The 27,941-nt window shown below is 51.6% G+C and overlaps 1 protein-coding gene across 2 annotated transcripts; it reads left to right on the top strand.

The window, feature by feature from the left end:
* Window positions 1-69: 69 nt before the first annotated feature.
* Window positions 70-27,641, top strand: TMEM143 (transmembrane protein 143). 2 transcript variants are annotated; one of them, XM_010368660.2, is made up of 8 exons: window positions 70-307; window positions 667-907; window positions 3,786-3,890; window positions 19,931-20,125; window positions 21,784-21,914; window positions 22,425-22,704; window positions 25,796-25,985; window positions 26,561-27,641. In XM_010368660.2, exons 1-8 carry the CDS (start codon window positions 285-287, stop codon window positions 26,773-26,775), a joined length of 1,380 nt encoding a protein of 459 aa, XP_010366962.1. In that variant the 5' UTR covers window positions 70-284; the 3' UTR covers window positions 26,776-27,641. The 2 variants fall into 2 exon arrangements, with proteins under 2 accessions (XP_010366962.1, XP_010366963.1); XM_010368661.2 differs by lacking the exon at window positions 3,786-3,890 and having other exon boundaries at window positions 98-307.
* The last annotated feature ends 300 nt before the right edge of the window (window positions 27,642-27,941 follow it).

Below are 27,941 nucleotides of genomic sequence, written 5' to 3'. Positions count from 1 at the left end.
GAGCCCTGCCCCGCCCCATTCCTCTGGGGAGTCTCGGGTCCACTCCGCCCCTTTCCTTTGTAGCAAGCTGACAAGGATACACTCCTGCGGCGCATGCGTTGCGCCCAAACGAGGCCAGTGGTGGAGAAAGGCAGGCAGATAGCGCATGCGTAGTTGAGATAGGGAGTCGGCAGTGAGAAATGGACAGCTCGCATTGATACAGGCTTTGCGCATGCGTTTTACTGCTGGCTGAAGCCGAACCTCGGGAGCCCAGGACGCCCTCCTGCACATGCGCAGGAGGTTCAATGACAGTCGAGCTTTGGCTAAGGTGAGGGAGAGTTCGGGGGATTGCATGGCCAGGGAGGGCGGCCCTGCACCCCCTAGGTAACCTTTCCGAGCATTTCGTGCTCTCCTAAGATCTACCTCGCTGTCTAGACCCCAAAGAAACGTTGTACCACTACAGGATTTCTGGGCCTGCAAAACGCCCCAGAACCTAAGACCTCTGACCCCTGTGTGGGACCCAGGCCAACTGAGCAGTGTGGGAAGGGGACAGGCAACAGGGGGCGAACAGATGGGCTCTGCGCCCTGCCTGGGGTAGAGACGGCTTCTGGAGGGTGGGACGTGGAGGTGGAGAGGGCGCGTTTCCTCTAGATGGCCTTTGACCCCTGCCCATTTTCCTCTGTTTAGGCTCCAGGGAAAGGGTCTAGCCATGCTGCATGTGACCCGGGGGGTCTGGGGGTTCAGGGTCCGAGTAGGGCCACTGTTGCCCGCGCTCCTCGGTCCCCCCCGGGCCCTCTCATCGCTGGCAGCCAAGATGGGGGAGTATCGCAAGATGTGGAACCCCAAGGAGCCCCGCGACTGGGCCCAGCAGTACCGCGAGCGCTTCATTCCCTTCTCCAAGGAGCAGCTGCTCCGCCTCCTAATACAGGTACCGCCCGTCCCGGGTCCAAGAGCCTGGGGACTACCGCTCCCAGCAGGCTTCACGGCGGCAGGGCCCTAGTTGCTGCAGAGAGCTGCCCTGGCGCCTCCTGGGAGTTGCAGTTCCCAGGTCCCTTCGTGGTTCCCTGGTGGGCGGGAGATGAGCTGGAATGCAGGAGCCAGGTCTCCGAGATGCGGATGCAGCATCCATTCCCGATTCTGGCTTGTTCTGAGGGCTTGAACAGGCACTCTCTGGGGCATGGTTTTTCCCTCTGTAAGACGGGTATAGTAATCATCCTCATCATTACTATGTCTACTACCTGATAATAATTGTACCTATAAAGTCACAACGCTGTAATCATAATTATTATCACACAATTTGAGCTCTGACTCTATGGCACTGTGCCAGACATTTTTCATGTATCGTTGAATCATCAGTAAGAGAGATACCACCATCATCCCCATTTTACAGATGAGATAATGGAAGCATAGGAAAGGAAAGTGACTTACCCACAGCCACAGCATAGTGGCTTAGATTTGAACCAAAGTGGTCTGACTCCAGAGCTGGCCCAGGACTAGGGTTAGGCAAGTGAGGCATTCGCTTGACCCTAAGAGTGAGCGCCCCATTAAATTTTGCACCCTTGGGTGTCATATTCACGTCATCCTAGGCTTGGTCTCACTCTAGAACCTGAGTTCTTATTACCGCCATCGTCATCATTGTCATTATTGAGGATTTTGAGGATTATTTATTCATTTATTTATTTTTGTGTTTTTTTTTTTTTTTTTGAGATAGGGTCTCACTCTGTTGCCCAGACTGGAGTGCAGTGGCACAATCTCAGCTCACTGCCTCCTGGACTCAAGTGATCCTCCTGCCTCAGCCCCCCAAGAGGCTGGGTCTACAGGTGCCCACCACCACGCCTGGCTAATTTTTGCATTTTTAGTAGAGACAGGGTATTGCCATGTCGGCCAGGCTGGTCTTGAACTCTTGACCTCAAGTGATCTGCCCACCTTGGCTTCCCAAAGTGCTAAGATTACAGATACGGGCCACCACACCCAACCATCATTCATTCATTTAACATTTATTTATTGAACATCTACTGTATGTACTCAATTCTGTGCTAGACTTGATACACACACAAATATATGCATACAAATACACACAAGTATATGCAAATACACACACAAATACATTCTCACACAAATACACAAATATATGTACACAAATGCATAAATATACACATACAAACGCATACACACAAATATACACACACAAATACGCACACACAAACACAAATATATGCACACAAAAATACACAGATACACACATATGAATACACAAATATATGCACACATATGTAAACACATGTGTATACAGGACACGTGTAATCTCATCAGATTCTCACCATAGCCCTCTGAGACACAGGGTGTGATCCTCTGTTGCCAGTGAGGAAACTGAGGCTCAGAGAAGTGAAGACAATTACCCAGGACATTGAGATAGGAAACATAAAGAAGTGGCTCAAGTCCAGGCGTGGTGGCTCATGCCAGTAATCCCAGCACTTTGGGAGGCCGACGCAGGTGGATCACCTGAGGTCAGGAGTTCAAGACCAGCCTGGCCAACATGGTGAAACCCTGTCTCCATTAAAAGTACAAAAATTAGCCGGGCATGGTGGCGGGCACCTATAATCCCAGCTACTCAGGAGGCTGAGGCAGGAGAATCACTTGAACTACGGAGGCAGAGGTTGCAGTGAGCTGAGATCGTGGCCACTGCACTCCAGCCTTGGCAACAGAGTGAGACTCCATCTCAAAAATAAAAAAAGCAACAAAAAAACCCCGAAATGGTTCAATGTGTGCTCTGGAGTCAGACAGACCTAGATTGCAATCACTCCCCACAGACACTGCAGCCCTTACCAAATGACTTTTCCAGAGCCTCAGTTTCTCCTGCTGAAAAATGGGAGTTATAATTCCATCAACCTTAGGGGTATGGTGACTCAGCCTCCCAGCACTTTGGGAGGCTGAGGTGGGAGGATCACTTGAGCACAGGAGTTCAGACCAGCCTGGGCAATATAGTGAGACTCCACCTTTACAAAAAGTTGTAAAAAATTAGCTAGGCATAGTGGTGGGCACCTGTAGTCTTAGCTGCTCAGGAGGCTGAGGTGGGAGGATCACTTGATCCCAGGAGGATGAAGATACAGTGAGCTGAGACTGCACCACTGAGCTCCAGCCTAGGTGACAGAACGAGACCCTGTCTCAATATAATAATAATAATAATAATAATAATAATAATAATTCCATCTACTACTGGAGGATGATATTACACTGTCAAACAGTTCCTGGAATTGTGTGAGTATTGGCTAGGAAATGTGAAAGCAAAAACTTGAACCTCCAGCTTTTTAAGCCCAGTATAGTTTTTCACTATATTTGGCTGCCTCAGTTTCAGTAAAATTGGTCAGACCCCACCCAACCAAAACAAAACTTTTTTTTTTTTTTTGAGACGGAGTCTTCATGTTGTCTAGTTTGGAGGGCAGTGGTGTGATGTCGACTCACTGCAGCCTCCGCCTCCCCGGTTCAAGCAATTCTCCAGCTTCCGCCTCCCGAGTAGCTGGGACAACAGGTGCACACCACCACGCCCGGCTAATTTTTGTATTTTTAGCAGAGACAGGATTTCACCATGTTGGCCACGCTGGTCTCGAACTCCTGACTTCAAGTGATCCACCCGCCTCGGCCTCCCAAAGTGCTAGGATTACAGGTGCGAGACACTGCGCCCGGCCCCAGAGCAAAACTTCAAAGTCCGGAGCTCTGATTGTGTAGTTAGGTTGCCAGGGGAAGAATTCTTTCCCTTGGGGAAGGGGAAAAGGCCTACAGAGAAGTTTTGCTTCCTGAGGTAACAGGAATTCCACTCGAGTCCAGCAGAGAAGGCGGCTTTGGAGGCGTTCTCGGCCCACGTGGACTTCTGCACCCTGTTCCACTACCACCAAATCCTGGCCCGGCTGCAGGTGAGGATGGAGCCCCTCCAGCCCTGCGGCGCTTGTTCGCTCATCCGCTCATTCAGCAAACATTCCCTGACACCTTCTTGGAGCCTGGCCCTTATTTTAAGTGCTGGGGATTCAACAGTGAACATGGAGCCAACATTCCAACTGGGGAGACAAGGAATCAAATACATATAAAATATGATGCCTGGTGGTGATAAGTGCCACGAACAATGAGGCGGAGTAGTGGGATAAAGAGGGATGAGATGGGCCGGGCGCGTTGGCTCACGCCTGTAATCCCAGCACTTTGGGAGGCCGAGGCGGGTGGATCACGAGGTCAGGAGATCGAGACCATCCTGGCTAACAAGGTGAAACCCCGTCTCTACTAAAAAAATACAAAAAAATTAGCTGGGCGAGGTGGCAGGCCCCTGTAGTCCCAGCTACTCAGGAGGATGAGGCAGGAGAATGGCGCGAACCCGGGAGGCGGAGCTTGCAGTGAGCCGAGATTGAGCCACTGCATTCCAGCCTGGGCGACAGAACAAAACTTTGTCTCAAAAAAAAAAAAAAAAAAGAGGGGTGAGATGGGGCCTGTTTCAGAGGGGGGGCGTGGGAAAGGGCTCCCCGGGGAGGTGATATGTGGGCTAAAGGCTTAGTGAAGAGGAGGAACGAACCTGATGAATGCCTGGGGGAGGATGTTCCTGGCAGACCCGGAAGAGCAAGTGCAAAGGCCCTGAGGTAAGCGGGGGCCTGGAGTGTTGAGAAGTGAGGAGGCCACTGTGGCTGCAGGAGAGTGAATGTGCGGGAAGGGTAGGATATGAGGGCAGAGGGGATGGGGACAGATTGTACTGGGCCTTGCGGGCATGGTGAGGACCTTGCTTTGTTTTTTGTTTGTTTATTTGTTTTTGTTTTTGAGATGGAGTTTTTGTTCTGTCACCCAGGCTGGAGTGCAGTGGTGCGATCTCAGCTCACAGCAAACCTCCGCCTCCCCAGTTCAAGCGATTCTCCTCCCTCAGCCTCCCGAGTAGCTGGGACCACAGGTGTCCACCACTTCCGCCTGCTAATTTCTGTATTTTTTTGTAGAGACGGGGTTTCATCATGTTGGCCAGGGTGGTCTTGAATTCCTGACCTCAAGTGATCCACCCGCCTCGGCCTCCCAAAGTGCTGGGATTACAGGCGTGAGCCACTGCGCAGGCCAAGGACCTTGCTTTGACTCCGAGTCATCGAGCCGGGAGTCATGGGAGGGCTCTGAGCCAAGGAGAGATGTGAGCAGCGGATTTAGGTGTTAACAGGATTTCTTTGGCTGCAGTGTAGGGAACAGACTGTCAGAGGCAAGGACATCTATGAAAAAGTCTATTATATTTGTCTAGGTGAGAGATAATGGAAGCTCTGACAAGGGTAATAGTGGTGGAAGTGGTGAAAAGCGGTCAGACGCTGGTTATGTTGGGAGGCATTAGCGTTTTGTTGATGTGCTGGCTGTGGGGGTGTGGTGGGGAGGAAGAGAGGAGAAGTGGTGCATCTCCAGCGGTTCTGGCCTGAGCCTCCCGGAGGATGGAGCTGCCATTTACTGGGATGGGGAAGACCGTGATGGGATGGGGAGAAAGATCTGCAGGGAGGACTGAGAGCTCAGTTTTGGACTTAAGAATTTGAGCTACTTGGCCGGGCGTGGTGGCTCACGCCTGTAATCCCAGCACTTTGGGAGGCTGAGGCGGGCGGATTACGAAGTCAGGAGATCGAGACCATCCTGGCTAACACGGTGAAACCCTGTCTCTACTAAAAATCACAAAAAATTAGCTGGGCATGGTGTGAGCGCCTGTAGTTCCAGCTAATAGGGAGGCTGAGGCAGGAGAATGGCGTGAACCCGGGAGGCAGAGCTTGCAGTGAGCCAAGATCGTGCCACTGCACTCCAGCCTGGGCCATAGAGTGAGACTTCATCTCAAAAAAGAAAAAAAAAAAAAAAAAAAAATTTGAGCTACCATTTATTTACGTATTTATTTATCTATTCTGTTTTAAGTTTTTCGTTGTTGTTTGCTTTTTTCTGAGATAGAGTCTCACTCTGCTGCCCAGGCTAGAGTGCAGTGGTGCGATCTTGGCTCACTGCAACCTCCATCTCCCGGGTTGAAGTGATTCTTGTGCCTCAGCCCTCTGAGTAGCTGGGATTACAGGCATATGTCACCGTGCCTGGCTAATTTTTGTATATTTAATAGAGATGGAGTTTCACCATGTTGCTCAGGCTGGTCTTGAACTCCTGACCTCAAGTGATCCACCTGCGTTGGCCTCCCAAAGTGCTGGGATTACAGGTGTGAGCCACCACTCCTGGCCTATTCTTTTTTAATTAAAAAAATTTTGGCCAGGCGCAGTGGCTCAAGCCTGTAATCCTAGCACTTTGGGAGGCCGAAGCGGGCGGATCACGAGGTCAGGAGATTGAGACCATCCTGGCTAACCCGGTGAAACCCCGTCTCTACTAAAAAATACAAAAAACTAGCCGGGTGAGGTGGAGGGCGCCTGTAGTCCCAGCTACTCGGGAGGCTGAGGCAGGAGAATGGCGTAAACCCGGGAGGCGGAGCTTGCAGTGAGCTGAGATCGCGCCACTGCACCCCAGCCTGGGGACAGAGCGAGACTCCGTCTCAAAAAAAAAAAAAAAATTTATTTCAATAGTTTTTGGGGTACATGTGGTTTTTGGTTACATGGATGAATTCTATAGTGGTGAATTCTGAGATCTTGGTGTGCCCATCACTAGAGCAGTGTACCCAATCTGTAGTCCCTCACCCCCATCCCAACCCCCCTCCCTGAGTCCCCAAATTCCATTATATCACTCTGTATGTCTTCGCACCCTCATAGCTTAGCTCCCACTTATAAGCAAGAATATAAGCTATTTGGTTTTCCATTCCTGAGTTCCTTGACTTAGAATAATGGCCTTCCAGCTCCATCCAATTACTGCAAGAGACATTATATTGTTCCTTTTTATGGCTGAGTAGTATTCCATGGTATATATAGACCATATTTTCTTTATCCATTGAGCTGCCTTTTAGAAAGCCAGGTAGAAAGATGGACTTGAATATGTGGATCTGGAGGTGAATGGAGAGGTCTGGGCTGAGAAACTCCTGTGGGAGGATCTATTAACAGATGGTAGTACTGCCGGGCATGGTGGCTCACACGTGTAACCCCAGCACTTTGGGAGGTCAAGGCGAGTGGATCACCTGAAGTCAGGAGATCACCTGAAGTCAGCCTTGCCAACATGGCAAAACTCTGTCTCTACTATAAATACAGAAATACTGGCCTGACCAACATGGTGAATCCCCATCTCTACTAAAAATACAAAAATTAGCCAGATGTGGTGGCGTGTGCCAAGATCCTACCACTGCACTCTAGCCTGGGCGACCGAGTAAGACTCCGTCTGAAAAAAAAAAAAAAATGCCGGCCGTGGTGGCGCATGTCTATAATCCCAGCTCCTAGCTACTCGGGAGGCTGAGGCAGGAGAATTGCTTGAACCCAGGAGTGGGAGTTTGCAGTGAGCTGAGATTTTGCCACTGCACTCTAACCTGGGTGACAGAGCAAGACTCTGTCTCAAAAAAAAAAAAAAAGGGCTGGGTATAGTGGCTCATGCCTGTAATCTCAGCACTTTGGGAGGCCAAGGAGGGCAGATCACGAGGTCAGGAGATCGAGACCATCCTGCCATCCCGGCCAACATGGTGAAACCCTGTCTCTACTAAAAGTACAAAAATTAGCTGGGCATGGTGGCTCGTGCCTGTAGTCCCATTTACTTAGCAGGCTGAGGCAGGAGAATCGCTTGAACGCAGGAGGCAGAGCTTGCAGTGAGCCAAGATTGTGCCACTGCACTCCAGCCTGGGCAACAGAGCAAGACTCTGTCTCAAAAAAAAAAAAAAAAAAAAAGGGAAAAAGACACATGGGGCAGAATCCAAGACAGACCAGGCCTGAGCATCCAGCTGTCCTCTCCTGGTGGAGTCATGAATGGCACTTAATTCTCCCAGCAAGATGTGTGACAACACCCAAGCAGTGCTGCCAACCCGGGATGCTCCTGTAAGCCTGGGTGTCCAGGGTTTTTACTGGGGGTCAGTCACATATGCATGGTGGCTGACCTGAGACTCCAGCACTTCCAGAGGCCAAACTGATACCAAATGGCTCCGGGCCCTGACCATAGATCACAGCATTAGCATACAGCATCCAGTGTGGCTCCAGGCCCCAGGTAAATCAAGACACTCTTTTTTTTTGAGACGGAGTCTCGCTCTGTCACCCAGGCTGGAGTACAGTGGCGCGATCTCAGCTCAATGCAAGCTCTGCCTCCCAGGTTCACGCCATTCTCCTGCCTCAGCCTCCTGAGTAGCTGGGACTACAGGCGCCCGCCATCACGCCCGGCTGATTTTTTGTATTTTTAGTAGAGACAGGGTTTCACCATGTTAGCCAGGATGGTCTCGATCTAAGACACTCCTATCAGTCAGGACATTCCAAGGGCTTAGAGGTTCCCTCCCAGAAGCTGGTCCAGGGCCTGTCCTTTCTTTGGAATGTGCGGGGTTTGGACAACTCAGGCCTGCTGCATTCACCCCTCGCTGCATCCCACCACAGCCTTCTGCAGCTCCCTACTTTGCTTTGAATAATAACAACCCCAGCAATGGCGGCATCACAGCCCCTCGTTGCTGAGCGCTTGCTGTGTCTGGCTTATTGACTCCTTCCTGCAGTGCGGAGAGGCAGCTGCCATCAGCCCATTCGTACAGGGAGAAACTGAAGGTCTCAGAGGACCTGGGTTGTGCCCAGGATCACACAGTTCATAATTGGTGGAGTCGAGATCAAGTCCCTGTGTGCCTGCCTCCAAGCTCTTCCACAGGGCATCTGTGGCCTCTGGAGCCACAGTTGTTTTTTCTTTTTCTATTTTTCTAAAAGTTAAGGCCGGGCACGGTGTCTCATGTCTGTAATCTGAGCACTTTGGGAGGCCGAGGCGGGCGGATCACTTGAGCCCAGGAGTTCGAGACCAGTCTGGCAAACATGGTGAAACCCTGTCTCTACTAAATATGCAAAAATTAACCAGTTGTGGTGGGGGGTGCCTATAGTCCCAGCTACTCAGGAAGCTGAGGCATGAGAATCACTTGAACCCGGGAGATGGAGGTTGCAGTGAGCCAAGATCACGTCACTGCACTCCAGCCTGGGTGACAGAGCGAGATTCTTAAAAAAAAAAAAAAAAAGTTAAAAAAAGCCCATTTTATTATAGAAATGTGTAAATATATAGAAATGTGGAAAGAATATAAGTGAATAAGCATATATCTCCCAGGCAGGAGGTTTTAAACAGAGGCAGAGGCAGGGTAGAAGTGGCAGAGGCGGGTGAGGCCTGCTGGGTGACCATTAGCCAATGACTTAAGTCCTTTGAAGATGTGGCCCAGGCAGGGAAAGAAACAGCATTGCCTCGGTTCCAACAATAGCTTGGTTGTTTACTAATGGTGTGGGTGACCTTAGTGGGTGACCTCTCTCTGATCTTTTTTCCCTGATTCATTCATTCATTGAATTCGCTCAGTAAATATTTACTGGGCACCTGCTGTGTCTCTGGAATGGCTTGAGGCTCTGGGGGACAGTGGACAGCGTGACAGATGTGCCTCACAGGCTCTGTTCTACTAAGGAAGAGACCAGCAACAAGGTAAAGGAGTGACATTTGGCTGGGCACAGTGACTCACGTCTGTTATTCCAGCCCTTTGGGAGGCCGAGGTGGGTGGATCACTTAAGGTCAGGAGTTCGAGACCAGCCTGGCCAACATGGTGAAACTCCGTCTTTACTAAAAATACAAAAATTAGCTGGGTGTGGTGGTGGGTGCCTATAGTCCCAGCTACCCGGGAGGCTGAGGCAGGAGAATCATTTGAACCCAGGAGGCAAAGGCTGCAGTGAGCTGAGATCGCACCACTGCACTCCAGCCTGGGTGACAGCAAGATTCTGTCTAAAAAAAAAAAAAAAAAAGAAAAAGTCTGGATGTGGTGGCTCACACCTGTAATCCCAGCACTTTGGGAGGCCGAGGCAGGTGGATCACATGAGGTCAGGAGTTTGAGACCAGTCTGGCCAACATGGTGAAACCCCGACTCTACTAAAAATACAAAATTTAGCTGAGTGTGGTGGCACACGCCTGTGATCCCAGCTACTCGGGAGGCTGAGGCAGGAGAATTACTTGAACCCGGGAGGCAGAGGTTGCAGTGAGCCAAGATCACACCACTGCACTCCAGCCTGGGCGACAGGGCAAGACTATGTCTCAAAAAAAAAAAAAAGTAGTGAAGGCCGGGCGCGGTGGCTCATGCCTGTAATCCCAGCACTTTGGGAGGCTGAGGCGGGCGGATCACGAGGTCAGGAGATTGAGACCATCCTGGCTAACACGGTGAAACCCAGTCTCTACTAAAAATACAAAAAATTAGCCGGGCGTGGTGGTGGGTGCCTGTAGTCCCAGCTACTCGGGAGGCTGAGGCAGGAGAATGGCATGAACTCGGGAGGCGGAGCTTGCAGTGAGCCTAGATCATGCCACTGCACTCCAGCCTGGGCGACAGAGCAGGATTCCGTCTCAAAAAAAAAAAAAAAAAAAAAAAGTAGTGAAATGTATTAAAAGGTGTTTCCTTGTGGAGGTCCTGAGGGGGAACCATCCATGGTGTCTCTCCTGGCTTCCTGTAGCTGCCAGCAACACTTGGTGCTCCTTGGCTTATAGATGAGTCACTCTAACCCCTGTCTCCATCTTCCTGTGGCTGCCTTCTCAGTGTCCTGTGTGTGTCCTTTTCTGTCTCTTATAAGGACACTCTCATTGGATTTAGGTTCCACCCTAATATAGTATGATCTCATCTATATCTTTACCTTAATACTACCTGCAAAGACCCTATTTCTGAATGAGATCATATTCTGACGTTCCAAAGGGATGTAAATTTTTAGGGAAAACATTCAACTCATTATACCCAGTAAATTTGAATGTCAGATAAACTATGGATCATTTTTTAGTAGAGTATAAGTGTGTCTTGTGCAATACAGTCATCCAATATTGCGCGGGACATAGTTAAACTAAAAACATTGTTTGTTGCCGGGCGCGGTGGCTCAAGCCTGTAATCCCAGCACTTTGGGAGGCCGAGACGGGCGGATCACGAGGTCAGGAGTTCGAGACCATCCTGGCTAACACGGTGAAACCCCGTCTCTACTAAAAAATACAAAAAAAGCTAGCCGGGCGAGGTGGCTGGCGCCTGTAGTCCCAGCTACTCGGGAGGCTGAGGCAGGAGAATGGCGTAAACCCGGGAGGCGGAGCTTGCCGTGAGCTGAGATCCGGCCACTGCACTCCAGCCTGGGCGACAGAGCAAGACTCCGTCTCAAAAAAAAAAAAAAAAAACATTGTTTGTTGTTGGGCCGGGCGCGGTGGCTCACGCCTGTAATCCCAGCACTTTAGGAGGACGAGGCGGGTGGATTGTTTGAGGTCAGGAGTTCGAGACCAGCCTGGCCAACGTGGTGAAAGCCTGTCTCTACTAAAATACAAAAAAAAAATTAGCTGGGCGTGGTGGCGCGTGCCTGTAATCCTAGCTACTATGGAGGCTGAGGCAGGAGAATTGCTTGAACCCTGGAGGCAGAGGTTGCAGTGAGCCGAGATCACGCCACTACACTCCAGCCTGGGCAACAGAGTGAGACCCCGTCTCAAAAAAAAAAAAAATTGCTTGTTGTTGATCTGAATTCAGATGTTACTGGTGTCCTGCACAGTCAGCCCTTCATATCCATGGGTTCTGCATCTGTGGATTCAACTAACTCGTGGATAAAAATCATTTGGGAAAAAAATTGCATCAGTAGTGAACATGTACAGACTTTTTTTTTCCCTTGTCACTATTCTCTGAACAATGTAGCATTACAATTATTTACATAACATTTTCATTGTATTTGGTGTTATAAGTAATCTAGAGGGAGATGATTATTTAAAGGACACATGGCCAGGCACAGTGGCTCATGCTTGTAACGCTAACACTTTGGGAGGCTGAGGCGGGAGGATCATTTGAGGACAGGAGTTTGAGACCAACTTGGACAACATAGTAGGGCTCCGTCTCCACAAATTTTTTTTTCCTTTTTTTTCTGAGACAGATTTTCACTCTGTTGCCCAGGTTGGAGTGCAGTGGCATGATCTTGGCTCACTGCAACCTCTACCTCCTGGGTTTGAGTAATTCTCCTGCTTCAGCCTCCTGAGTAACTGGGACTACAGGTGTGCACCACCATGCCTGGCTAGGTTTTGTATTTTCAGTAGAGATGGGGTTTCACCATATTGGCCAGGCTGGTCTGGAACTCCTGGCCTCAAGTGATCCACCCGCCTCGGCCCCCCAAAGAGCTAGAATTACAGGTGTGAACCACTGTGCCCGGCCTTCACATTTTTTTTTTTTTTAAATTAGCTGTGTGTGGTGGCACACACCTGTGGTCCCAGCTACTCAGGAGGCTGAGGCAGGAGGATTGCTTGAGCCTGGGAGGTCGAAGCTGCAGTGAGTCATGATTGCAGCATGGCATTCCAGCCTGGGGGACAGAGCTAGACCCTGTCTCTAGAAAAATAAAAAGAAAGTATGCGAGGGGATGTGCAGAGATTATATGCAGACGTGTCTTTTTTTTGAGACACAGTCTCCCTCTGTTGCCCAGGCTGGAGTGCAGTGATCTCGGCTCACTGCAAGCTCCTCCTCCTGGGGTCATGCCATTCTCCTGCCTCAGCATCCCGAGTAGCTGGGACTACAGGTGCCCGCCACTGCGACTGGCTAATTTTTTGTATTTGTAGTAGAGACGGGGTTTCACCATGTTAGCCAGGATGGTCTCAATCTCCTGACCTTGTGATCCGCCCACTCGGCCTCGCAAAGTGCTGGGATTACAGGCATGAGCCACCGCGCCCGGCCGCAGACATGTCATTTTATATCAGGGGCTTGAGCATCTGTAGGTTTGGGTATCCATGGGACATCCTGGAACTGATCTCCTATGGATACCAAGGGATGGCTGTATTTTTCTTTTTTTTCAAAGCCTAATAAGGAGAAAAGGAACGCAAGGGAGGGAGTGTTTTGCAGTTTCAGGTAAGGTGGTCAGGAAGGCCTCACTGAGCAGAGCACATTTGAGCAGAAACCTGAAGGAGATGGGAACAAGCCCTGTGGATATCTGAGGGAACCCTACGTGCAAAGGCCCTGGGGCAGGAGTGTGCAGGTATGTAGAGGAACAGCCAGGAGGCCTGTGGGGCCAGAGCCCGGCGAACCAGGGGAAGAGAGCAGGAGGTGAGGGCAGAGGGAGGGGGACCTGAGGCCAGATCCTGCAGGGCTCCCTGGGCGGTGGTGAGGACTTTGCTTTGACTGAGTGAGCAGGTGGCTAAGCGGAATGTTCTAAGCAAAGACTGGAATTGCTGTAGGTGCCAACGGGCACCCTCTGGTGGCTGCTTGGGGAACACACTGGAGATGGGGATGGGGCTCCCAGGCCAGGGAGGAGGGTGGCTGAGACCGAGGGGTGAGAAGCGGTCAGATTTTGCATCTGTTTTGAATGTGGTGCCATCAGGATTTGCCAATGGGTTGGATGTGTGAGAAAGGGAGGACTCCAGGATGACTCCCAGGCTTTGGGCCTGAGCACCTGGAAGGATGGAGTTACATCTTTTGAGATGGGGACGACCGTGAGAGAAGCAGGTTTCAGGCATCGTGGGTTTAAGAGGATGCCCTTGCGGAGGCGTTGAGAAGCCCACGGGGCATCTGTGTGGAAGTATTGAGTAGACACCCAGCCGTGTGAATCTGGAGCTCAAACGAGATATCTGGACTGCAGATGGAAATCTGGGAGTCCTCAGTAGACAGATGGCATGTGACAGCCACAAGGGAATGCTTGATGGTGGAAAATGGCAGCAGCAATTGCCATGAAGACCCAATTAAGTCATTCTTTTTTTTTCTTTTTTTCTTTTTTTTTTTTTTGAGACGGAGTCTCACTGTCTGCCAGGCTGGAGTCAGTGACACTGTGTTGACTCACTGCAACCTCTGCAACCTCTGCCTCCTGAGTACAAGCAATTCTCCTGCCTCAGTCTCCCAAGTAGCTGGGACTACAGGCGTGCACCACCACGCCTGGCTAAATTTTGTAGTTTCAGTAGAGATGGGGTTTCACCATGTTGGCCAGGCTGGTCTCGAACTCTTGACCTCAAGTGATCCGCCCGCCTCAGCCTCCCAAAGTGCTGGGATTACAGGCATGAGCCACTGCACCTGGCTCCAATTAAGTCATTCTTGTAGCAGATGTTTGTGCAAGGCCGGGTGCCAGGTGCTGGGTCTTCATTGAGGAGTGAAATTGGGCCTGCATCGTGCGCTCCGGGAGCTGAACGTGGATGGTGGGGACGGTCATGAATCAGATGCTCTCCCCAGTGATGGTTAAGTTCAGACCATGAGGGCAATGGGCATGGTGCCCTGCAGGCAGATAACAGAGTGGACTTTGGTTGCTATACTGGGGTCCATGTGCAAATTAGAAAAAGGTGCCTCTTTCTGTAGCCTGGCACTGTCCGTTATAGTAGCCACGAACTTCATTAAATTTATTTATTTATTTATTTATTTATTTTTTTGAGACAGAGTCTTGCTCTGTCGCCCAGGCTGGAGTGTAGTGGCCGGATCTCAGCTCACTGCAAGCTCCGCCTCCCGGGTTGCCGCCATTCTCCTGCCTCAGCCTCCCGAGTAGCTGGGACTACAGGCGCCCGCCACCTCGCCCGGCTAGTTTTTTTTTTTTTTGTATTTTTTAGTAGAGACGGGGTTTCACCATGTTAGCCAGGATGGTCTCGATCTCCTGACCTCGTGATCCGCCCGTCTCGGCTTCCCGAAGTGCTGGGATTACAGGCTTGAGCCACCGCGCCCGGCGTACTTCGTTAAATTTAAATGTAGCCTGGGTGCAGTGGCTCACACCTGTAATCCCAGCACTTTGGCAGGCCGAGGCAGGTGGATCACGAGGTCAGGAGTTCGAGACCAGCCTGGCCAACATAGTGAAACCCCGTCTCTACTAAAAAAAGTACAAAAAAAAAAATTAGCTGTCATGGTAGCAGGCTCCTGTAATCCCAGCTACTCCGGAGGCTGAGGCAGGAGAATCCCTTGAACCCGGGAGGCAGAGGTTGCAGTGAGTCAAAATTGCGCCATTGCACTCCAGCCTAGGTGACAGTGCAAGACTCTGTCTCAAAAAAAAAAAAAAAAAAAAATTAAATGTAGACACTAGCTGTTAAAATTTAACATAACTAAAACAAAATTAAACATTTTGTTTCTCAGCATACTGATCATGTTTCAGTGCTCAGTAGTCACCTATGGCCGGTGTCAACCATATTGGAGAGTGCAGATCTAGAACATTTTCCTCACTGCAGGGAGTGCTAGTGGATGGTGCTGTTCTGTTCCTTTATTTCCATCTGGAGGGTGGCTATCATGATAAATGGACAGGTCTGCCCTTAGATCTGGTACCTTTGTGCAGTGCACATCCTGCCCAACCACACAGGGTGGTCCTGTTCAGTTTGATGAGTAGAGGAAGGCTTCTTCCTTCTTCCTTCTTCCTTCTCCCTTCTCCCTTCTCCCTTCTCCCTTCTCCCTTCTCCTCTTCCTCCTCCCTCCTCCCTCCTCCTCCTCCTCCTTCTTCCTCTTCTTCCTCTTCCTCTTCTTCCTCTTCCTCTTCTTCCTCTTCCTCCTCTTCCTCTTCCTCTTCTTCCTCTTCTTCCTCTTCTTCCTCTTCTCCTTCTTCTTCTTCTTCCTCTTCTTCTTCTTGAGACAGAGCTTCACACAGGGACATACTCTGTTGCCCAGGCTGGAGTGCAGTTGGCACAGTCTCAGCTTACTGCAACCTCCACCTCCAGGGTTCAAGTGATTCCCATGCCTCAGCCTCCAGAGTAGCTGGGATTACAGGTGCCTGCCACCATGCCCAACTAATTTTTTTGTATTTTTAGTAGCATCGGGGTTTCACCACATTCCCCAGGCTGGTCTTGAACTCCTGGCCTCAAGCAGTCTTTCTGCCTTGTTCTCCCAAGGTGTTGGCATTATAGGCATGAGCCACTGCCCCTCTCTGAGGCTTTTTGATAGTGATAATGGAGCTAGAATATGACAGAGAGTAAGACTTCAATAGTGAAAAGGGAAGAAGGCAGGAAGGGGGTAGGGAGAGTCTTCCAACAGCATGTGCAAAGGCTCTGTGGCTGGAGGAACTAAAACCAATCTGGTTTGTTGTTGTTGCTGGTTTGAGACAGGGTCCTCTCTGTTGCCCAGGCTGGAGTGCCAAACTGTGATCATGGCTCACTATAGACTCAATCTTCTGGGCTCAAGCAATCCACCTGCCTCAGCCTCCTGAGTGTCTGGTACCACAGGTGTGCACCACCATGCCTGGCTAATTTATATATATATATATATATATGTATATATATGTATATATGTGTGTATATATATATTTTTTGGTAGAGATGGGGTCTTGCTATGTTGCCCAGGCTGGCTGTGAACTCCTGGGCTCAAGCAATCCTCCTGCCTTGGCCTCCCAAACTACTGGGATTACAGGCATAAGCGATCGCACCCAGGCAACCTAAAGACAGTCTGGATGGTATGGAGTGACCGAGGGGGTTTGTGGTCCTGTGAGGCCTCGCAGGCCCTGCTATGAAGCATGATCCTGATTCCCGAGGGCAGTAGAAGCCTTGGAAGGGTTTTAGCAGGAGATTGACATGGTCAGATGTGTCATTCTGGTTACACTACCTCCTGGTCATGTGACCTCGAGCAATTACTTAACCGCTCTGTGCCTCAGTTTCCACATCTGTAACTGAGGAGTTTCACACTGTGAGAATGTGCGTGTAACATACTTCAGTCTGCGCCTGGCACACAGTAAGTGCTATGTAAATATGCATCATTATCATTGATGATGGTTGTTGTTAGTATTTGACAAGATCTCCCTGGAAGCTGTGCATAGAACCGATTGGCAGGGGATGGGGTGCGTTACAGGATTTGGGGAGACCATTGAGAAGGCTGTTGGGCTCACCCAGGCAGGATGAGATGGTAGTGGCTGGCACAGACTGGGACAGGGCTGGTGGGGAGGAGAGAGCTAGGTGAAGTGCCAGTCTGCTTGGAGGTGGAATCAGCAGGATTTATTGTGACAGGGAAGGGAGCAGCAGGGATCACGTGCAACATCCAGGTTTTTGGCCCAAAGCCCCGGGAGGATGTGAAGTTTCCAGAAGAGAATCTGGTTCACAGTGGACATTTGATCGATGCAGATTTACTTTCTCCTCCAGCTTTCAAACTGCAGCTCAGCCTGGGAATGGAATTTCTCAAGGTTACTCTGTAAGTCCCAGAACTGCTCGACAAGTCTAGGCTGGAGGATTTGGGCACAGCCCTAGGGCTTACTTCAGAGGAGGATTTTCTTGACTTGACTCTCTCTCTTTTTCTTTTTTTTTGAGACAGGGTCTCGCTCTGTCACCCAGGCTGGAGTGGAGTGGCATGATCATGATTCACTGCAGCCTCAACCTCCTGGGCTCAAGTGATCCTCCAACCTCAACCTCCCAAGTAGCTGGGACCACAGGCATGCACTATCATGCCTGGCTAATTAAAAAAAAAAAAAAAATACTGGGCGTGGTGGCTCACACCTGTAATCCCAGCACTTTGGGAGGCCAAGGCAGGCGGATCGCGAGGTCAGGAGTTCGAGACCAGCCTGACCAATATGGTGAAACCCTGTCTCGACTAAAAATACAAAAATTTAGCTGGGCGTAGTGGCGTGAACCTGTAGTCCCAGCTACTCGGGAGGCTGAGGCAGGAGAATTGCTTGAACCTGGGAGGCAGAGGTTGCAGTAAGTTGGGATTGCGCCACTGCATTCCCACCTAGGTGACAGCGAGACTTTTTAACAACAACAACAACAACAACAACAAAAGTTTTGCAGAGACAGGATTTCACCATGTTGCTCAGGCTGGTCTCAAACTCCTGGATTCGAGTGATCCTCCCACCTTGGCTTCCCAAAGTGTTGGGATTACAGGCATGAGCCACTGTGCTGGCCTCTGAATCTCTTCTGCCTCCTAGTCTCTTTGCTCAGTTGTTTCTGAGGCCCTGGGCTTCCCTACCACCAAACCTTCGCCTAGGCCACTCCTCCCACTTGGAGGACCCGCCGTCTCTCCTTCCATTAATTCAGAATCGCACCTGGCCTGAACAAGCTGCTTGTAGGGCGCCTGCTCCCAAGAGACACATGGAGGGTTAGGTTTATGGCCTGGTGTTCTAGAGGGGTGATTTCCTTGGAGGCTCTTGTAGTCTGGGACAAGTTATACGTCATCCTGAGACTCAGTCTCTCCGTGAGCAAAATAGGCTAGGCAGCTGGAAACTCACTCGACATTCATTCTAAGACTTTTTTAGGGGGGATGTGTAGGGACATAAGATGAGGCGGGCAGGGTAGATGCCAGTTGTGAGGGACCTTGAAGGTCATAGAAAGCTTCTAGATTTTATTCTAAATACAGTGGGAAGCTGTTGGAGGGGTGGATCGTGGGAGCTGTTTATAGCCTCAGTAAGTTCTTCCCAATGCCTATGTGGATACTGGTTCAAAAGTAGCAAGAGTAGGCCAGGGGTGATGGCTCACACCTGTAATCCCACCACTTTGGGAACCTGAGGTGCGGGGGGGGGGGGAATCCCTTGATGTCAGGAGTTCGAGACCAGCCTGGCCAACATGGTGAAACCCCGTCTCCACTAAAAATACAAAAATTAGCTGGGCGTGGTGGTGGGCACCTGTAGTCCCAGCTACTTGGGAGGCGGAGGCGGAAGAATCACTTGAACCTGGGAGGCGGAGGTTGCAGTGAGCTGAGATCATGCCATTGTACTCCAGCCTGGGCAACAGAGTGAGACTCCATCTCAAAACAAACAAAAACAGATAAATACAAAGACAGTAGCAAGAGTAAAAGTTGGGGAACAGAAGCCCTAGGTAATTGTTTAAGTGAGAGATGAAGGTGACTTCAGTGAGAAGATAGCAGCAAAGGAAATAGAGAGGAGGATGGATTTAAGAAGATTCAGAGGTTTAGTAAGTGAACTTGCCAAAGGATTGGATATGGGGGTGATATGAAAAGAATCTTCCAGGCACAGTGGCTCATGCCTGTAATCTCACTTTTGGAGGCCAAGGTGGTTGCATCACTTGAGGTCAGGAGTTCAAGTCCAGCCTGGCCAACATAGTGAAACCCTGTCTCTACTAAAAATATAAAAATTAGCTGAGTGTGGTGGCATGTACCTGTAATCCCAGCTATTCAGGAGGCTGAGGCAGGAGAACTGCTTGAACCTGGGAGGTAGAGGTTGCAGTGAGCTGAGATTGCATCACTGCACTCCAGCCTGGGCGACAGAGCAAGACTCCGTCTCAAAAAAAAAAAAAAAAAGAGACAAAGGAAAAAGGGCTGAGCAAGGTGGCTCACGCCTGTAATCCCAGCACTTTGGGAGGCTGAGGTGGGCAGATCACATGTCAGGAGTTCGAGACCAGCCTGACCAACATGGTAAAACCCCTTCCCTACTAAAAATATAAAAATTAGCTGGGCGTGGTGGTGTGCACCTGTAATCCCAGCTACTCGGGAGACTGAGATAGGAGAATCGCTTGAACCCAGGAGGTAGAGGTGGCAGTGAGCTGAGATTGCACCACTGCACTCCAGCCTGGGCGACAGAGCGAGACTCTGTCTCAGAAAAGAAAAAAAAAAAAAAAAAAAAAAAGAAACACAGGCCAGGCGCGGTGGCTCACACCTGTAATCCTAAAACTTTGGGAGGCCGAGGCGGGCAGATTGCCTGAGCTCAGGAGTTCAAGACCAGCCTGGGCAACACAGTGAATCCCTGTCTCTACTAAAATACAAAAAAAAAAAAAAAAAAAAAATAGCCGTGCGGCGGCACGTGGACCTGTAATCCCAGCTACTTGGGAGGCTGAGGCAGGAGAATTGCTTGAACCCAGGAGGCGGAGGTTGCAGTGAGCTGAGAACGTGCCACTGCACTCCAGCCTGGGTGACAGAGCGAGACTCTGTCTCAAATTAAATAGATAAATAAGTAAATAAATGGAAGTATCTGGAAAGGGACATCCTTAGGTGTCCCCAGAATCCTTCATGCAGTGACCTAACCCATCTTTTTCTCTCCGACTCTCCTCTTAGGCCTTGTATGACCCCATCAACCCTGACAGGGAGACCCTCGAGCAGCCATCACTAACGGACCCCCAGCGTCTGTCCAATGAGCAGGAGGTGCTTCAGGCTCTGCAGCCCCTGCTGGCCCAGGCCAACTTCTCCCCGCTGTCCGAGGACACCCTGGCCTACGCGCTGGTGGTCCACCACCCTCAGGATGAGGTCCAGGTACCTGGCTCCCCAGGAGAACGAAACTACCCGGAGGCCTCTAGGGTGGGGCAGAGCCTCTGGAAGGCAGGGGCTGCTGGGAGTTGTAGTCCTGAGCCTGGGACTCCCGCCCATGTGGCGCACTTGGTGAACTCAAAGAAGGTTCTACTTTTGGCGGGGTGCAGTGACTCAAGCCTGTAATCTCAGCACTTTGGGAGTCCCAGGTGGACGGATCACGTGAGGTCAGGAGTTCAAGACCAGCCTGGCCAACATGGTGAAACCCCATTATCTACTAAAAATGTAAAAAATTATCTGGGCGTGGTGGCAGGTGCCTATAATCCCAGCTACTGGGGAGGCTAAGGCAGGAGAATCTCTTGAACCTGGGAGGTGGAGGTTGCAGTGAGCCGAGATCATGCCATTGCACTCTAGCCTGGGCAATAAGAGTGAAACTCCATCAGAAAAAAAAGGAGGTGCTGCTTTCTCAGGTCACTTCACTGCCATCTGTTGGAAAAGTATCATATGATATGGCTCTCTTAGGGCAAGAGACTTAGCACCATCTGCCAAAATTGTAATAATAAATAATATAATACAAGGCCAGGTTCAGTGGCTCATTCCTGTAATCCCAGAATTCAGGAGGCCGAGGCAGGAGGATCGCTTGAGCCCAGGAGTTCTGGACTCATCTAAGCAACACAGGGAGACCCCGTCTCTACAGAAAATACAAAAATTAGTTGGATATGGTGGTGCGGGCCTGTAGTCCCAGCTACTCGGGAGGCTGAGGAGGTGGGAGGATCATTTGATCCCAGGAGTTTAAAGCTGCAATGAGCTGTGAGCCATGATCTTGCCGCTGCACTCCAGCCTGGAAGACAAAGTGAGACCCTGTCTCAAAAAAACAAAACAAAGCGCGCACACACACACAAACCCAAACCCCAAAAAGCACACAAAATGCTAACAAAATTATAAGAAATACTAAAATCAGCTGGGCGCAGTGGCTCACACCTGTAATCCCAGCACTTTGGGAGGCCGAAGTGGGCAGATCACTTGAGGTCAGGAGTTTGAGACCAACCTGGCCAACATGGTAAAACCCTGGTGGCGGGCACCTGTAGTCCCAGCTACTTGGGAGACTGAGGCAAGAGGATCACTTGAACCCAGGAGGCGGAGGCTGCAGTGAGCTGAGATTGTGCCATTGCAGTCCAGCCTGGGTGACAGAGTGAGACAATATCTCAAAATAGAAATAAAAATAAAAACAGAAATAAAAAATACTAAAATCTCCCAAAGTTCCACATTTTAAGTGATTTTAAACTGCAGTTTTTCCAAAGTCATGTTTTGTCGTCTCTGAAATTGGGATGTGAATTACAGGTGGTGGTGTGACATCATTTAATTGGCAGCGTATTTAGTTTTTAGTTGCTTCATAAAATAATCGGGCAGAGTCAGTGGCATCTTAGATTCTAGGAAATACGGTAATAAAGATGACTTCGACATGAATGGCACTATGTTAGATGATGAGCCCTTGTGCAGTATACGACATGGACAACCATATGTGATAGCCCTGCCTAGACGGTGAATGGTGATAAATGGGAAATGGGGGAATTATTTAGGGGCGGGGCATCTGATTCTGGTATCCTGCCCTCAACATCCCTGCCCATGTTCACCCGCCACTGCTTCCTTCATCCCCCCGGCAGGTGACAGTAAATTTGGATCAGTATATCTACATCCACTTCTGGGCCCTGGGCCAGCGAGTCGGGCAGATGCCCCTGAAGTCCAGCGTGGGCTCCAGGCGTGGCTTCTTCACCAAGCTGCCCCCTGCAGAGAGGTGAGGCGGCCCTTGTTCCCCAGCTGCAGCAAGAGGGAGCAAGGTTAGAGTCAAGAGGGGACTGACAGGTCAGTGTCTGGTTTGGGTGTCTGGGCCCTGGGTGGGAAGTTGAGAAATGGGAGGCGTGACTCATCCAAACACTGTCTTTTCTTCCCAAGGAAAAGTGAGTACTACACTTGATTCCCAGGGGAAGAGAAAGGATGAGACAGTCCCCATTTTCCAATAAGGAAAACTGAGGCTTGGAGAGGGAGGTCCACATTCTGAAGATGCGGCGCGGCCAGGATTCTAACAACCAGCACGTCCAACACCATGGATCGATGGTGTGACTGAACCCATCCCCTGTGGTTGGACACAGCTGATCTCTGGTTTCTTCCCCATGGTTACTGAGTCGCTTTTAAGATGGTTGTGCGACTGTAGAGCCAGAGCGAGTGTCCTGGGATTGGAGGGGGCTCCCCGGGGCAGTGCAGTCCCGATCTTGCTCCTGCCTCTCTCTCTGTCCCTGTCCCTCAGGAGATACTTTAAGCGGGTGGTGCTGGCGGCCCGGACCAAACGGGGACACCTGGTACTGAAGAGTTTCAAGGACACACCACTGGAGGGCCTGGAGCAGCTGCTGCCGGAGCTGAAGGTGCGCACGCCCACCCTGCAGCGTGCCCTGCTCAACCTCATGCTGGTGGTCTCCGGCGTGGCGATCTTCGTCAACGTGGGCATGGTGGTGCTCACCGACCTCAAGGTGGCCACCTCCCTGCTGCTGCTGCTCTTTGCCATCTTTATGGGCCTGCGGGCCTCCAAGGTGAGCATGCACCTGCCACGCCTCCTGCGGCCCTGTACTGTGGGGACCAGGTCAGGCTACCTATAGTTGTCTCTGTTTCGTGAATTGTTCCTGCATCATGTTCTCCTCCCTCCCTCCCTCCCTTCCTCCCTCCCTCCCTCCCTCCCTTCTTTCCTTCCTTCCTTCCTTCCTTCTTCCCTTCCCATTCTTCCTCTTTTCTTTCCCTTCCCTTCTGTCCTTGTCCTTCCTTCCTTCCTCCCTCCCTTCTTCCCTCCCCCGCTTCCTCACTTCCTCCCTCCCCTTTTCCTCCCTTCCTCCCTCTCTCTCCTCCCCTTCCTTTTCCCCTTTCCCTTCCCTTCTTCCCCTTCCTTCCCCCTCCTCCTCTCCCCTCCCCTTCCCCCTTCCCCTTCCCCTTCCTCCCTTCCTTCCTTCCTGTTCCTTTTCCTTCCCTTCCCTCCCTCTCTCTACCTCCATCCTCCCTCCCTCCCTCCCTTCCCTTTCTCCCTTCCCTCCCTTCCTGCCCTCTCCTCCGCTCCCCTCCCTTCCCCTTCCCTTCCCTACTTCATTTACTCAACACCCCTTGGGTGGGTTTCTGTTTTTTTTTTTTTTTTTTTGAGACGGAGTCTCACTCTGTCGCCCGGGCTGGAGTGCAGTGGCCAGATCTCAGCTCACTGCAAGCTCCGCCTCTGGGTTTACGCCATTCTCCTGCCTCAGCCTCCCGAGTAGCTGGGACTACAGGTGCCCGCCACCTCGCCCAGCTAGTTTTTTGTATTTTTTTAGTAGAGACGGGGTTTCACCATATTAGCCAGGATGGTCTCGATCTCCTGACCTCGTGATCCGCCCGTCTCGGCCTCCCAAAGTGCTGGGATTACAGGCTTGAGCCACCGCGCCCAGCCGGGTGGGTTTCTTAATCTCTCTGAGCCTCAGTTTTCTCATCTGGAAAATGGGGATGATACTGAGATCTGCCTTGTAGGGTTGTGAGCATGAAATGAGTGAGTCTGTGAGAAGCACTGGGCAGTGCTCGGCTCGTGGTAGGGGCTACATAAGAGTTGACAGCTGCTCACTGAGCGCTGGGGCGCTTTAGTGATGTGGTGAAGGGGGTGTGTTCTGGAACCGGACTTCCTGGATTTGAATCTGACTCTACTGTCTTCTCACTGCGTGATCTTGAACCTCTCTGCCTCAGCTCCAAAATCTGCAAAGTGGGGATGATGGTGGGACCTAACTCAGAGGGACGTTGTGGGGATTAAATGAATTAACATGCACAGTACGGAGAACAGAGCCTCCCACGTGGCACAGGAAGTACTATGTGAGAGTTCGCTAGTGCTAGGATGATGGTTGTTAGCATCACTAATTGGGCTGTTTGTTTCAAGTCCCCATCCTGACTGGGGATCATTATCATTGGGGGAGCTGGCTGACAAATGCAGCCTCCTGGGCTCCAGTCCTAGTGGACTGAATTGGAAACTCTGGGACTGGGGCCCAGGGAACTATATTTTTAACAAGCTCCCTTTTGATTCTGCTCCATGTGAGTGCTGGGCTGCCTTGAACAGTTGCACAGGTTGTTCACCATCCAAGGATTCGTGGCCCAGGGGCCAGGTGGAGGCTGACCCCCAACGTGTGCTCCACTTGCCAAAATGCGTGTCCTGTCTCGAGGCTGAGTCAGCCCAGAGGGGAGCTGCCTTTTACTGATCCTCCCCAGGGTTGGCACCGGCCCCAGGAGTGTAGACTGGTGTGAAGCATCTGTCGTACCCGATCATTCACCTGATGGCTCATTGGTTTTCAAGCTGTTTTCAGCCATGCTGACAGGCTTTTAGGAAGGCTGGTAATAAATCCCACAGATAATAGCCAGGCTGCGCCGCCTGAGAGGGTGCTGGGATACTCGGGCCAACAGAGGGGCTGGGGAGGGAGCAATTTCTGCTTCGGACCAGGGCTCAAGTGGGATCTGAAGAAAGCTCTGGAAGATGGGGATTGAGCCTGGTGGAGAAAGAGCCCATGAGCTCAGCCTGGCATATCTCATGGGGCTGGATCCAGTGAGCAGGGTAGAGAGAGGAGGCCCCAGAGGGTGGTGAGGGCCTTGAATACCCAGAGTGGCACCCTAGGTCTCATCCTGAGAGTTGCAGGGAGCTGTGGAAGGGTTGTAAGCATGGAGGGACAGCTGCGACCCTGGAGGGCAGAGGGGAGGGGGAAGATGAGAGTCAGGGAGGCTGATGCCTCTGGGGAGAAGACTCTGAGTCCCAGCCCACGGTGACCATCCGCCCTACCCCTCTCTGGCCTCAGGGGGCCTGTGGAGCCTGTCAGGCTCTGAAAGACCCTATTTCAAACCCAATTCACACCAGGCATGGTGGCACATGCCTGTAGCCCTAGCTACTCAGGAGGCTAAGGTGGGAGGATCGCTTGAGCCCTGGAGTTGGAGTCCAGCCTGGGCAACATAGTGAAACCCCAAATCAAAAAATAACAATAAAAAAGCCCAGCCGGGTGTGGTGGCTCACACCTGTAATCCCAGCACTTTGGGAGGCCGAGGCGGGTAGATCACGAGGTCAGGAGTTCAAGACCAGACTAGCTAAGATGGTGATCACTTAAAGTTAGGAGTTCGAGACCAGCCTAGGCAACATGGTGAAATCCCATCTCTACTAAAAATGCAAAAGTTAGACCTGGCACGGTGGCTCATGCCTGTAATTCTAGCACTTTGGGAGGCCAAGATGGGCAGATCACTTGAGGTCAGGAGTTCAAAATCAGCCTGGCCAACATGGTGAAACCTCAGCACCATGGGAGGCTGAGGAGCGAGGATCGCTCCAGGCTGGGGGTTTGAGACTAGCCTGGGCAACACAGGGAGAACCCCGTCTCTACAAAAAATACCGGGCTTGGTGGCACACAACTGTAGTCCCAGCTACTTAGGAGGCCAAGGCGGGAGGATGGCTTGAGTCCCGGAGTTCAAGGCTTCGGTGCGTTATGAATTCGCCTGTGAATAGCCACTGAACTCCAGACTGGGCTATAGAGCGAGACCGTGTCAAAAAAAAAAAAAAAAAAAAAACACCCAGCGTGGGTGACCCCGGTGGCTGTGTATGGGTGGGGGCGCACCCCGAACTGAGCCCACGGGGCGCTGTCCCGCCTGCAGATGTTCGGGCAGCGGCGCAGCGCGCAGGCGCTGGAACTGGCGCACATGCTCTACTACCGCAGTACGTCCAACAACTCGGAGCTGCTCAGCGCCCTGGCCCTGCGCGCGCAGGACGAGCACACCAAGGAGGCGCTGCTGGCTCGCAGCTTCCTGGCCCGTCGGCCAGGGGGCACTCAAGGCTCGCCCGAAGGTAGGACGTGACCCTGGGACCCTGCCCCCGGGGGCCACACCCCCGTGAGGCCCCGCCCCAGCGAGACACGTCCCTACCCCCAGTTCCCACGGGTGGACCTGACAGATTTGCGAAGAGACCCCGACCCTCAGCAGACAGGACCTCCGAATCCAGCCTCCGATCTTGGTCCCTGATGTGACCGCCCTTTCCTAACCTCAGCCTGGTTGAGAGTCTTGGCTCCATGTCACGGACCCCTCCTGTCACTCTTTTCCTCTACCTGAGCTGACACTCTCCCTACAAGAGACCCTGTGCGCTCCTTGTGTGGGCCCCAGGTGGTCCCCTTCCCTACAGGAGCCCCCACCTTCCCTGCCCAGGAGCCCCTGACTGATCCCCAGACGAGAGTCCCAGAGCTGGGCCTTCTGGCCCTCTCGAGCCTCCTTGGCCTTGTTCCGCTCCCTTCCAAGCCTCAAGATCACTCCTACGCTTCTCCCAAACCCAGACCCTTCCTGTTCTTTGCCCTACGCCCCTCCTTGCTGGTCCCCCGAATCTTCCCCGATCTCAGTGTGACCTCAGAACACCTGCCTCTCCCCTTGCAGAGACCTCCAGGTGGCTCCGGTCGGAGGTGGAGAACTGGCTCCTAGCCAAGTCAGGCTGTGAGGTGGCCTTCAACGGAACTCGGGCCCTGGCGCATCTGCAGGCCCTGACCCCCAGCATGGGACTGTACCCACCCCCAGGTTTCCCCAAACTGGACCCAATGACTCCAATCACTTCCGAGCTCCCGCAGGCCACGCCCAGCAGTAACACCCCCTGAGTAGAACCTACCTTCCTGCCCAGTCAGCAGACTAGGAACTAAGCCCCGCCTTGACGGGCTTAGCAATTGACGGGCTGTCAATTGCTGTTAAACTTTTTCACTCCAACTTCCAAAGACAGGTAATTATTTTTGCTACACTGTGTGCTTAAGCAAAGCAGCCAATCAGAGTAGCCAGCAGTTGCTGAGTTCCACCCCCCCGCCCCTTCTGTGAACAGCCAATCAAAGCGATTTAGCTCGGTTTCTAGTCCATTTCTTAGTCACACCCTCACCATAAACATCCAAGTGTGGTTTGACTGAGGAGCTGGGGGTATCTACCAATCACAGTTGCTCAGCTCTGGCTTCTGTAAACCGCCAGGTAGAGTTAAAGCTGCGCCCTCCCGAGACTATATATAATTGTCTTTTTTAGCCCGCTCCAGGCAAACTGCCCATCATGTGCACCAAGGCCGTTTAGCCCTGCCTCCTGGCAAACGGCCAGTGACAGCTGCTGGGTTCCATCAACCTTGGGCAGCCGGTTGTCGCTGCAGGGAAGCCACCAATAATTTCGAAAGGAAACCTGATCTTGCTATCAATTGCTGCTGCTTAAATGGCAGGCCAGCTGGTCAGCTGCTGATCGGGGTGTCTAGGCTGAAGGAGTTGGAGACCTTGTGCTAGGTAGGTGAACCAGAAACCACCCTTGCCACCAAGACTCGCTCCCAACCTGGCTCCAGGCAATCAGGTGCCTTCCTCGCCCAGGTCCTTCACCCTTTCTGCAGAAACTACCTCGGTCTGGATCTCCCCACCACCAGCAGCCTGTGCAATATTTATTGGTCTATCAATTTCTCCCCTGTCTCCTGTCTCAAAGTAATAAATCATGTTTAATAAGTCTGGATGAGGCTACTCTCAACACACTGCCTTTAGGGTAACCTTGCTGTGTAGGAGCAGTTAAAAAATTATTTTAAGAAATCTGGGGCCGGGCGCGGTGGCTCAAGCCTGTAATCCCAGCACTTTGGGAGGCCGAGGCGGGCGGATCACAGGGTCAGGAGATCGAGACCATCCTGGCTAACACAGTGAAACCCCGTCTCTACTAAAAAGTACAAAAAACTAGCCGGGCGAGGTGGCGGGCGCCTGTAGTCCCAGCTACTCGGGAGGCTGAGGCAGGAGAATGGCGTGAACCCGGGAGGCGGAGC

This window comes from Rhinopithecus roxellana, chromosome 12 (genome assembly GCF_007565055.1).
Source record: "Rhinopithecus roxellana isolate Shanxi Qingling chromosome 12, ASM756505v1, whole genome shotgun sequence".
NCBI lineage: Eukaryota > Metazoa > Chordata > Mammalia > Primates > Cercopithecidae > Rhinopithecus > Rhinopithecus roxellana.
Note: the sequence above shows the minus strand (reverse complement) of the source record. Positions and strands in the feature narration are given on the sequence as shown.

Bases quoted from the DNA above. Each gene is read 5' to 3' on its own strand.
- TMEM143 (XM_010368660.2), top strand. From the start codon at position 285: ATGACAGTCGAGCTTTGGCTAAG. The intron at 908-3,785 runs GTACCGCCCGTC...CTGAGGTAACAG, and splicing joins TGCTCCGCCTCCTAATACAG to GAATTCCACTCGAGTCCAGC. The intron at 3,891-19,930 runs GTGAGGATGGAG...CTCTCCTCTTAG, and splicing joins AAATCCTGGCCCGGCTGCAG to GCCTTGTATGACCCCATCAA.